This window comes from Lytechinus pictus, chromosome 15, assembly GCF_037042905.1.
Source record: "Lytechinus pictus isolate F3 Inbred chromosome 15, Lp3.0, whole genome shotgun sequence".
NCBI classification, from domain to species: domain Eukaryota; kingdom Metazoa; phylum Echinodermata; class Echinoidea; order Temnopleuroida; family Toxopneustidae; genus Lytechinus; species Lytechinus pictus.
In genome coordinates this window covers 4023573-4036494 of record NC_087259.1, presented here as the reverse complement: position 1 = coordinate 4036494, position 12922 = coordinate 4023573, and the positions used below count along the sequence as shown (strand labels likewise).

General features: G+C 34.8%; 1 protein-coding gene and 1 long non-coding RNA gene across 4 annotated transcripts in view; one reads left to right on the top strand and one right to left on the bottom strand.

Annotated features, from left to right (window-relative positions):
* LOC129278173 (potassium channel subfamily T member 1-like) overlaps positions 1-12922 on the top strand; it is a 51628-nt gene that overhangs the window by 16861 nt on the left and 21845 nt on the right. The window contains exons 9-11 of the mRNA XM_064110178.1: positions 3042-3150; positions 3671-3779; positions 12009-12158. Of these exons, the coding sequence (XP_063966248.1) occupies positions 3042-3150; positions 3671-3779; positions 12009-12158 (368 nt within the window). The remainder of the gene's footprint in view (positions 1-3041; positions 3151-3670; positions 3780-12008; positions 12159-12922) is intronic.
* On the bottom strand, positions 4959-9204 carry LOC129260307 (uncharacterized). 3 transcript variants are annotated; one of them, XR_010295950.1, is made up of 5 exons: positions 9071-9204; positions 8294-8480; positions 7522-7639; positions 6992-7106; positions 4959-5298 (listed from the first exon to the last, which is right to left on the bottom strand). It is a non-coding gene; the product is annotated as an uncharacterized LOC129260307 (long non-coding RNA). The 3 variants fall into 3 exon arrangements; XR_010295951.1 differs by lacking the exon at positions 9071-9204 and adding an exon at positions 8782-8847; XR_010295949.1 differs by lacking the exon at positions 9071-9204 and having other exon boundaries at positions 8294-8519.

Here is a 12922-nt window from a genome sequence, read left to right as displayed (position 1 = left end):
TTATTATCTCAACCTCCTGAAATTGTGTTCTTCCTTTAACCTCCCCTACCCATTTTTACAATATCTTTTACTGAATGAATCATCAACCATATCTGATTAATGTCTAAGATTATTATGAACTATTTATTTATGTGGTGTACATTTCAATTATATCTTTTTTAGCCAATATACTGAGAGACAGTATTTTAATGTAGCATTCCTTTCCTACAATATCCTTAATGTTTCATGAGAAGTCAAATCATATCAGTATTTCCGTAACATCCATCCCCTCATTATGTACATATCAGTTTTTTTCTCTCCATTACTTTAGAGTATGATGTTGTTACATAACATGTACCACAGTATTCACACTGTGAATTTATTTAGGACCATAGTCTATCCTGTCATCATTGTGCTGGCTTCACTATTGAAGGACTATCATTCTAGATTTCCATTGTTCTTGTTTAATCTCCCACATTGTTCCCCTTACTTCATTTGACTTCAAAATTTAAGACCACCAAGGTGTGTATATCCAGTCATATCAGACAGCTGTGTAGGTTAGGTTTATTTGTACCACATCAGTATCCTCCAATGTGTTTGTACTTTACAAGAGACCATCCACACTCACCCCCCCCCCTCACCTCTCCCCCACAAATTACCTTATTATTACTTTTATACTCTGAATGGGTGTTTAACCAGGGCCACATCTGTAGTCAATTGCAAATTGAAAGAAAACATTCTGATTGGTAGCATACCTGTATTCATTGGCCCGTATTCTGAAATTGGGTTTGATTTAAACTCTGGTTTACCTATGGAAAGCCAGTTGTTAGTATGTTACATAAATCTCTAACAGTAGAGGTTCAATGTATCAGCTCATTTGACTCTCAAGACATTAACTGCCTGGGAAGGATAGGTATGACAGTTATCTTCACCATTAAAGAATTAGTAAAGAGCACAGCAAACAGAAGCATTCACTGTAAACAAAATGTTGAAACGTTTGGCTTCCCATAATTTTATCACAGAGTTAGACCATGGTGCAAGTTAAACCCGACTTCAGAATATGGTCCACAATCTCTATTGGCCCATTCAATTTTGCAATTGATTGCAATCATTTGTGTCACATGGCTACGGTGTGTGTCAATCCACATTAAAAAGGAAGGTTGCTGCCAATGTTTTACATCCATTTGTTTCTACTACTTCCGATTTTTGTAAAGATTTGATCACCACTTTTGTGCAGTGTGTATGGCGTGGTGTATGCCAAATGGAGGGGAAATTGAATGCTAGCTTGGGCATCTTAATGCAGTTCAAATATTTGCATGCATGTCATAAATGCACGTTTCTGATTGGTTGAAATACAAGTTGCATTTTATTTCAACTTTTTATTGTTTTATGCAACTGGCCCCATTTGTATCTGCCTTCCACTATTCGATAAAGTGATACAAGGATTTGAAGTTCAGTGGGGCTGCCTTTTGAGCATAAACAACATAAGTAATACAATCAAGCATTTTAAATGAGCTTGAATCATTTAACTTTATACGGGTAGTGCACGAAACTCTCCTGAAATAATCGCAAATTCCTGTATGGAATCAATCATTTTCATTCAGTTGCAAGAAGCAACCATGAATCATTTGAACATTTTCAATTACTTGAAATGATGTGATTAGTTCTAGGACCCGAAATTGACTTTCAATTGTTTGCAAGTTTTTAGCAATGCCACATGTGACTGCAAGTGAGTTACATATGAGAATATCATCTCTATTATACATTTATATATTTCAAAACATTAGCCAGTCACATATCATTAGATCCATATTTCATATTCCATCTTTGTTGATATTTTTTCATACTTATCTGTATATGAAATAAAAAACATGTCATTTTATCAACTGTTATTCCTACTATGTTTGTGCTAAAAAAATCCCAGCACTAGCTGCATATAGAGATTGGCAATGTATTCACAATCATGAATTAACATCTTAAGTAACCATCGATTTGAATTGTGAAGATGATTATGATAGAGGTCAAATTTCTTACCTACATGGTCATGTAGGGAAGATGAATTACCTGTAAGATTTTGGGGATTTCCGATAGGTCAATATCAACTTTGGAAAAAGGCAATTCAAACTCTTGATATAATTTCAACAATAGATCTGATGAGTTGTTTATCATTTTTTTTGTATTGAGAAGAGAAGAAACTTTGCTGATACCCTTCTACTTGCCTAAACCTTTTAATCAACTGAATATACCAAGTACATTTCAAATGCACCTACTACTGTTTCAGCAAACTAAAAACTTGTGATATTCACCCACAGGGGTGGAGCCAGGGAATTTTGATGGTGGGGTGACTGAATGTTGGCATTTTTTTTGTTCTCAATTGAAGGGGAGTGGTAATGTAGAGTTGCATGAGCCAGATATATCTTTTTTATGTACTATTTGTTTTCGTTCTTCCCTTTTATTCCTCTTTTTGTTTTGTCCATCTCTTTTTTTTCTGCTTGGAAAATCGTTGGAGGATAGTCACCTCTGCCCTTACCCGTTCCTCTTGCCTACTTGTACAACTATGATTTGAAGAGAAGTTTATATATTTTTATTTAGTATTTCAAGAATGTTTTACGTCATTTATAATTTCCCCCTTTTTTATTTTTTGTTTGCTTTAGATATGAAATTAGCCTTTTATTTTGGTTGATATTTTCCTCTTTCTTTAGATTGCATATGATTATTGCATTTCCTTAAAATATTACAGCATTTGCTTTCTTTATTTTCCGTCCTTGTTTCTCTTTTATTCATCATTCTTTCTCTCTTTTTTTCCTATATTTTTTGTTCATCCCTATTCTTTATGTTTACCCTATTTCTCTCGCTCTCTCTCTCTTTCGTTCCTTCTTTTACTCAGTTTTCTGCCTGATAGTTATTTCTTTTATTGTCAATTTTATTTGGACTATTGCATTACGCCTCACCCACAAAGTGTTTTTTTAAACCACATTTAGATTCTACATTAGCCATTAATCTTTCTTGCATTTAACTTGGGATTTACCCTTTGAATTCTTTGCTCCTGTTTTATTTTCCAGGATCAGCAGACCATCTTGAGAACCTGGGCCGTCAAGGATTTTGCCCCCAATGTTCCTCTCTACATCCAGATCCTTAAACCTGACAACAGGTTTCATGTTCAGTTTGCAGGTAAGAACAAATATGAATATTTTTATTTTGTTATGATAATTTTGCTAAAATATTACCTGGGAGATGTTTCATGAACTTTTTCATGAGGTTACAAATAAGTTTTGACTTAACAATTGATCCAGGTATGACAAGCCAATTTTTTATTTATATTTTAAACTCATTTTCTGAAGCTTTTGAGGTAATTCTTGTTTAAACGTTAGGTGCAAGTGATAACCCAGGTACCCATACAAATTATAGCTAAATGTGTGGTGAATGGCAGAATTGCAGAGTAACAAAACAGTTTTTTTTCTGATAATAATACTTTCCTTTCAACATTGAGGCCTACAATGAAGGGTGCATATAAAAAAGACAGCATTTCTATTCAGCAGTGGTTGAAAAGCCGGAATTAGCTTTAAAAAGCAAAGTACACATGAAAGTAGTAGTAGTAGTAGCGACATCCTTTGTAATTGATTTGATGTTTGACAATATTCTCTCCCTCTCTTCTCTTGTCTATTCTCTCCTTCTATCTTACCCCATTTAGACCACGTGGTGTGTGAGGACCAGTTCAAGTATGCCCTCTTGGCCAACAATTGTCTGTGTCCTGGTACATCCACCCTTGTGACCCTTCTTATACACACATCCAGAGGAGTGTAAGTATTCATATTACCAAATAGGCAGGAATGTATAAACAATAATGGTCCCATTACAGAACCCTGTGGTCTACCATATATCTAAAAAAAATATATAAGTTCTGGCTCCTACAATATGACACATCCCAGGTAAAAAAACCAGTTAAGTACCAGTTCATCCAACTGGTACTGGTACCAGTTGATTCCAGTTAGCGAACTGGATTCAATATGGAAATTGGAATACTGGAATCAACTGGAATCCAGTTGATTCCAATAATGGAATCAACTGGAATCCAGTTGACAAATTGTAACTGGTACCAGTTGGAAATACCAGTTGGCAACTGGTCCTAACTGGTACCAGTTGGAAACTGGTACCAGTTAGGACCAGTTAGAAACACGAGTTGTCAACTGGTGCCAGTTAAAACCAGTTGGAAACACCAATTGTAAACTGGTGCCAGTTAGGACCAGTTGGAAACATGAGTTGTCAACTGGTGCCAGTTAAAACCAGTTGGAAACACAAATTGTCAACTGGTGCCAGTTAGGACCAGTTGGAAACATGAGTTGTCAACTGGTGCCAGTTAAAACCAGTTGGAAACACCAATTGTCAACTGGTGCCAGTTAGGACCAGTTGGCAACATGAGTTGTCAACTGGTGCCAGTTAAAACCAGTTGGAAACACCAGTTGTCAACTGGTGCCAGTTAGAACAAGTTGGAAGCACCAGTTAGGACCAGTTGGAAACACAAATTGTCAAGTGGTACCAGTTAGAAACACCCTGCAATGTATAGCATAAACAAAAATGAATCATGTGGATATGTACATTCCTGATCTTTCACTCTTCTCGTATAATCACTCCTTCGTTTTCCTTGCGCACACACACATTAGAATACTGGTGCCAACACCCCCCCCCCTCTCAGGCGGTTATTAACTTATTTCAATTAATTACCTTCAATTATCTTTACATTGAATGTCCACTCCTGTTATAACAATGTGCATGGACAAGTGAAATAATTATCCTTGCACATAGGACTGATGAAATGAATCAAGGTAAATTTGTAGCATTGTATTGAAACCTTGTTAATTTCCACATGCACAATATAACAGGATTGGACTGTAAACTTGCTCTGGTAAATCAATCCCTCAGTCTCTTGAAATCTGTACCAAAAAACATCAGAGAATGACAAGTCACAAAAAACATCTATATGGTATTAAAACTGGGAATTTAATGAAAGAAAATTATGTTACAAACTGTAACATGCTGTGTATAATTCTTGTATTATGTGTCAACAAAGATCATTAACTTACACAGTAAATATGTAGTCAATCCAATTTTTACAAGCTAGCTTGGAGACAAAATTTGAATATAATGCATCTAAGCATTTACCTTCAATATGTACTATTTTTAAAGGAATGATAAAGGAGTCTTTTTTAATTATTATTTATTGAGATCTTGGGGCCCTCACTGGCTCTGAAGAGGAAACGTGAGACAGGTACCTTCCTTTCCTGTAGTGGCACTTGATCTTTGCTGGTAGATGCGATGTATCTGAAGATTAGAAGAAAAAAAACAATGGAATTAAAAATAATAAGTACAGTGAATACCGTAATACAAAATTTCAGGGGTGTAAAATTATATCTGCACATAAAGAAAATACATGGGATAGTGAAACTTCTCTAAGTTCCATATTTCAATGATTCAATTATAAATGATAGACAGCACATCATCATTTTTATTACAACATGTATAGTAAGTTCACATGGTCTTGGGAATACTTCTGAAATTGACATCGCAGAGATGAAATTGCCTCGACCTTATACCTATACATTTATTTTAATAATAAAGACTTAGACTATGTATGTTTGCATATATGTATCTAGGAGTCTATGTTGCACATTATCTGCTAACATCTGATGGGTATTTCATGATTGTCAGTGCCGACTATTTCAGTGAAATCATTGCTTTTGATTGGCTGAGAAGCACTGGCCTCTGACTGTTACTATGGTAACTGTCGGAAAAAGACAACTTGTTAATGCTGACAACTTTCAAAAAGCAGTTCCCAGAGCATGTTTAAAAACGCAAGACAAAGCAAAAAAAAATTGAAATTCAAAATTTTATCCGAGGATTAAAGGGATGGTCCGGGCCGAAAATATTTACATCTAAATAATACTTGAGTAAAATTCACAGAGCAAAATGATGAAAATTTCATCAAAATAGGATAACAAGAAGTTATTGAATTTTAAAGTTTATCAATATTTTGTGAAAACAGTTGTATGCACTTCGTCATGAATATTCATTAGGTGGGCTGATGTCACATCTCCACTTTCCTTTTTTTATGTTACTACATGTAGATGAAATCATAAATGTTTGATTTTTTCATACATGTGTAAATGATGCGTCTCCATTGTAATGAAATAAGTTGCGTCAATAACTAATGTACCTAATCAGTTGTCAATCCAATTGTCAATAGTTCTTGGTTAAAAATATCTTAATAAACCTAATCTCATATAATAAAATACAAAAGGGCAATTGGGATATGACATCATCAGTCAACCTAATGAATATTCATAAAGACATGCCTAGAACTATTTCACCGGAATAATGCAAATCTTTAAAATTCAAAACCTAAATTAGTTATCCAATTTGATCAAGTTTTCAGCATTTTGCTCTGTGAATTTTACTCTATTTATTGAGATATGTTTCCAGCCTGGAACATCCCTTTAATTCTACTTCTACGGTACCCCTACACATACTGGTAAGTCAGAGGTAAAAACAACGAGAACCAATTTAATTTCAAAGATACAAAAATACCTCAGCCTCCAGATTTAAGAAAAATTCAGGAAATGTTATTTTAGTTCAGACTAATTGTGCACGTTTCATTTCGGAGGTCAATCTGAAATTATACTTCCAGTTTTAAATTCACGCCATTTGGTTATGCAAAAGCATGAATTAAAATTGATGGGCATGGGCCCATGTCACTGGCTAGCCTAGAGGACTCCATGAAGATAATTTTATCATTTTTACATTGTATTTTCATCACGGAGCCTAGACAAGCCTCCTATAAGGTTGCTCATACAACTGTGTAAACAAAGATAGATTTCCCTCGGAAATCCACCTTTCCCCATAATGATTTTTGGGCAAACATTAAATTTTTACATTTTGTAAGGCTTGATACTCTAAATGTGTACAAAGGCTTAAAAAAAAATTAATTGTAAAATGTACAAATTGGAAATTTTCTTACAAAAAGGATCACTTGCTTGCAGATCTTGTCCTCACTGCCTCTGAAGAGTTCACGTGCGACAGGTACATTCCTTTCCTGTACTGGCACACATTCTTTGCTGGTAGATGCGATGTATCTGAAGAATTTTTTCAAAAACAATGGAGAGAAAAATAATCAGTACAGTGAACAACAGCGAATAACAAATACGTCTATATTACAGTGAATAGCAATACATGTCTACACCTAAGGCGGGCAAGGGTTACTACAGAGTGTTGTAAAATTCCATTTGCACATGAAGAAAAATACATGGGATTGTGAATCAATTTTTACATTGTATTTTCAGCACGGAGCCTAGACAAGCCTCCTATAAGGTTGCTCGTACAACTGTGTAAACAAAGATAGATTTGATTTTTCCTCGGAAATCCACCTTTCCCATAATGATTTTTGGGCAAACATTTAATTTTTACATTTTGTAAGCCTTGATACTCTAAATGTGTACAAAGGCTTAAAAAAAATTAATTGTGAAATGTACAAATTGGAAATTTTCTTACAAAAAGGATCAATTGCTTGCAGATCTTGTTGTCCTCACTGCCTCTGAAGAGTTCATGTGCGACAGGTACATTCCTTTCCTGTACTGGCACACATTCTTTGCTGGTAGATGCGATGTATCTGAAGAATTTTTTTAAAAACAATGGAGAGAAAAATAATCAGTACGGTTAACAGTGAATAACAAATACGTCTATATTACAGTGAATAGCAATACATGTCTACACCTAAGGCGAGCAAGGGTTACTACAGAGTGTTGTAAAATTCCATTTGCACATTAAGAAAAATACATGGGATTGTGAATCAATGATTAAACTATAATGATAAACAGCACATCATCATATTTATTTAAAAAATGAGTAAGTTCACTTGGTCTTGGGAATACTTCTGAAATCGATGTCGCAGAGATCAGTCCTTCATGTTTATAATTCCATGGAGCTCAATAAATGGCTCTCCTTATGTTTTTGAGGAGCTCAATCGAGAATTTGCTTTCCTAGACACACTCAATTTTATAAAATGCTCAATTGTTGTAGATTGTTATTAAAATTGTACATGTAAATGCAACAGCTGTGTAGCTATTAATTAATCTGTGGTGAAACTAGGCTTGGGTCATGTACAAAAATATCGCGCTCCTCAAAAAAAATTATTAGGCCTAAAAAAAGTGCTAGAATTTCATATTTTACATCTTTAAAACCATGAAATCACCATCTCTTTTCCATAATTCTCATAATAGAAGATACACAAAGACCCCAAAAGAAAACTTGACATCTGAATTACCTAACTTACAGCCTCCTCGCATGGAGGGCAGCAACGAAGTATTCGGATCTCCACTCCTGGCGGTTCTGAGCTGGGCCTTCTTCTGGAAACTACCGGTACCCCAGCGGCCCCCCAGGTCATGTTCACTGACTTCATCTCCTCCTCGAGGCTCAGTATGACTCCAGGTGGTTTTGGGTCTCCCTCTCTCCTGAAATACACACAGTCAAAAAGTGATAAACAGCTATTCATGAAAAAATCTGACTCTTATTAATGGTGGAAAAAATAATGAATTTCGATTTTCGGCATTTCATGTGATTCTCATCAAAATCCTCAAATCGTGTGTAAAGTTATTGGTGCGCAGACACGAGGCACTGGCCACTATCATAATGTTAAATCTGAAATTGAAAATCATAACTGGCTGAGTCTCAGATTTTTCCCAAAGAAAATCAGTTTCACATTCGATCACATATCTCTCTCATTTTCTAAATAGATTTATTTTGCATACTTACTTATAACAATATATGGAACAATATCAACTGAAAGATTTTGTGAAATGAAAAGAAATTCATGTTAAATCTTAACACAAATCGTAAGGTCAATATGATGTATGTGCGCAGACTTGCACAGGCATGGCAGCCACACATCCACGCCCGAGTAGTCGCGGCCGGCAGGCAGCGCTGAGGGGCAGTAACAGGATGTCCTGACGAACTCTAACGTTACAGCTAGCCCCGCAGCTAGCTGTGAGCCGCGCCATTTAACAAACTACGAAAAGAAAATCATAGAAAATTGTTAACTTACCTGCAGAGCCTACTGCGAATGTCTTAGCTTTCAAGTCATTGTCCAAATCTGGTCCGTGTGATTTCAGTGGTTGAATTATTATTAAAACGGCCTTCTTTACCCTTCTTTATCGTACTCGATAAAAGTGCAGTGCAAATTAACGGCGCGGCGAAGATGGCTATTTCAAATTCAAATTAGATTGGCGGTTTGCGTTTGGCGGCTGGTTAATTTGCATAATTATACGGACGATAGCGATCAGTGGCACTCAGTGCGCATGCGCAGGCCCGCCCGCGCCCGTTGATTGAAGGAAGATCTGCTGAGTCAGGAATAATGAAGGGGGGGGGGGGGTCTAAAGCAAGAAAGAAGTTTTAAAATAGATATATACGAACTTCTTAACATAAAACATTTCTTCTTGTTTGGTTTTAGTTGGCAACCAGTCTAGAAATGACGATTTTTGCCTCTGCTTTTGGAGCTTTTTTTTTTTTCTTTTCTTTTCTTTGGAAGTTTAAGAATGAATTAGCTTAATATTTGTTCTTTATTTCTATTTCATTTATTTTCTTTTTCTTTGAAAGATAAAGATAGCCATGACAAGGTTGTAAACTAGCAATAAATATGCGCGTTATAAATAGAAAAAAATAGCTATTCTATTCACCTTCAAAAATATTTTTAAAATATCAGTGAGTTAAAAAAAAGAAAAATACACTAATTTTTATATGATTTGAAAAAATAGTGTAAAATAGTCCTCTTTAACTTAAATTAGAAAAAAGGGATTAAATAGGAAGAAATATTTTTTCTCGCAACAAATATCTAGGATAACAATTTTTTTAATGTAAACTAGAAAATTTCACTGAGAATAACATGTTTCGATTTAAGTTATATGGTAATATCGAACCACATACTTTAATGAAACTTTTCAAGGTGGAAATATTAAAATTAACATAAAGAATAATTAAGTTAGTTATTATGTAGATATTTTTTTCCTCTTATCCTCAATCGAGCTGTTTTAATCACAACAACGTATATATATATATATATATATATATAGGATGGATAAATGCATGGCATTTATTGTGGTAAAAGGCTGAATTTCATGAATTTGTACAGAGCAAAATTTCAGTAAACAAATAAGCAACAAAAAAATAACAAAGTATACTAATGTATAATATTGGAAAGGGGATACAAAAAGAAAAGTATACAGGGGGGGGGTAATGTCAAAAGCAGGAACGGGCAAAGGTTGGGAGTAGGCTAAATGTATATACCTTTAACATAATGAACATTTTCACATAAATATATATTTAACCAATGTTGAATAAATAACAATACATGTATAGATTAAAGAGTGGATTGTATGAAATAATACTTGTTTTTTTAAGAAAAGTAACGCTGTGTTGATGGTTACAATAATAATAGTTATAGGAAACACATTCATGAATGATAATCATAAAGAATTATCTCAAAAGGAATTAAAAACAAAGATAAGAGGACTTTGAAGTAATATGATCTGTACAAAAAATATATATATTAATGTAAAGTGGGTTACAGCTATATTGATCCAGTGACTTGTCGGGTAAGAAATTTGAATGATTACTGCAGATATCAACAATTACAAAAATATTTCAAAAGTCAGTTACAGTTTAAGAGAAGCGACCAATAAAACAACAAAGGTATGAAAACATAGTTCTTATATAATATATATACACATATATATATAAACTCTGTTGGAAATAAGTACAATGCATTACCACTCTGCCTCTTATATACATATATATATATGTATATATTATATAGGGGTCCTATGTATATATTATATATGTATATACAGGTTCTTACTAGAATCAACTGGTAAGTCCTATTGGTTCTAACTGGTATCATTTGGTTTGATATTCCAGTATGGTTAATGGGTTTCAGGTGGGTTATGGGTGGCCTATGGGTTCCAACTGGTAAAATCTGTTCCAGTTTGGTTTATGGGTTTTAACTGAAATCAGCTGGTAGATATATACTGGTAATGCCTATTGGTTCTAACTGGTATCAATTGGTTTGATATTCCAGTATGGTAATGGGTTTCAAGTGGGTTATGGTAGGTCTATGGGTTCCAACTGGTAAAATATGTCCAGTATGGTTTATGGCTTTTAACTGGAATCAACTGGTAGTATACCAGTAATGTATGCTGGTTCTAACTGGTATCCATTGGTTTGATATTCCAGTATGGTTAATGGGTTTCAAGTGGGGTTATGGGAGGTCTATGGGTTCCAACTGGAACACTCTGATCCAGTTTGGTTTATGGGTTTTAACTGGAATCAACTGGTAGGTATACCAGTAATGCATGTTGGTTCTAACTGGTATCAATTGGTTTAATGATATACCAGTATGGTTTATGGGTTTAAGGTGGCATTAACTGGTATATACACCCATTGGGTTTCTATGGGTTCCAACTGGCATCAAATGGTCCAGTTTGGCTAATGGGTTTTAAACTGGAATCTATTGGTAGATAAACCAGAAAAGCCTATTGGTTTTAACTGGTATTAACTGGTGTACTAATTTATACCAGTATAGTTAATTGGTTTCAACTGGAATAAACTTGTATGTTTTCAGCATGTCCAGTTGGGACAATGGGTTTCAACTGGAATATACTGGTATGGTGGGAGTTTACCAGTTGTGCCAATTGGTTTCAACTGGTACCAGTTGACTCCAGTTGAAACCAGTTAAAATTTCAACTGGTTTCAACTGGTTTTTTTACCTGGGATGTTATTCACAAAGTTGTTCAGATTTGAAGGTACATGTAGGTGGTTACAATTGCAAAGTTGGATTGGTAGAAAATTTTAGCATAGACCAACGAAAGAGATAGCTCTGTCCCAAAATATTTTTGGACTTGTACTGAGCACTTTAAGAACCAGTCTAGCACCATTATTTTATAAGTTCTTGTGCCTTGTCTTGAACCAGATTCTATTTCATTTCACAGGGAAGGGTGCGATTCTCATTCTCAGTGGCAGCGTACATACGGTCGTTGCTCTGGTAACGAGGTCTATCACATTGTACTTGGAAACAGCAAATTCTTCAACGAATATGAGGGCAAAAGCTTCACCTATGCATCCTTTCATGCACATAAGAAGTAAGTATTAAAGATAAAGTCCCTTGTTTTCCAAAAATAAAATTGAAGTATTAAGAATGCAGTGAAATTCATTAAAAAAAAATCAACTCAAAATCCATTAAAACAAAACCCTGCATCAGTGACGAATATGCCGATCAAATTGTGTTCACAGTGTTTAGTATGTCTACCAATCTTTATCTACCTACTGGTATATGGAAATCAATGGTTTTCTGAGATCTTTACTAGTAAAAATCGCTTTTTAATTTTTTCTGGACATGTCACCAAATAATACAGAATTGATGTTTAGAACACTGAAGTATGTTTAATTTTCATATTAGGTAAGGGAAAACTTTGGACTGTAATTAATGGGCTTAAATGTTAAACATGTTTTTCTCAGTGATTTATGTAGTTGTACGACATACACCTGTATTCATTGATCATGGATTACTGCAAAAGGTATAATATACTGTATGTCTGAAGTCTAATCCACTTTTAGCTAAGGTTTATATAGCAAGAATATTCATGTCCCGTCCACATAGATAAATGAACAATACTACTAATAATAATGATAATAATAATAATAGTAACAACGGTATATTTACCCAGGGTATAGCAAGTTCAGTTCCGAAAAAATGGTCTCCCAGCGGACCCTGCTATTATTGTTACCCCGGCTTTAGCTCGGCTACATGTACCTCTACGAGCTCAATTATTTGAGGAATTCCTACCGGGTATCCATTCACCTCGTCTGGGTTTAGTGCAGCACAATGGGGGTAAATTTCTTGCTC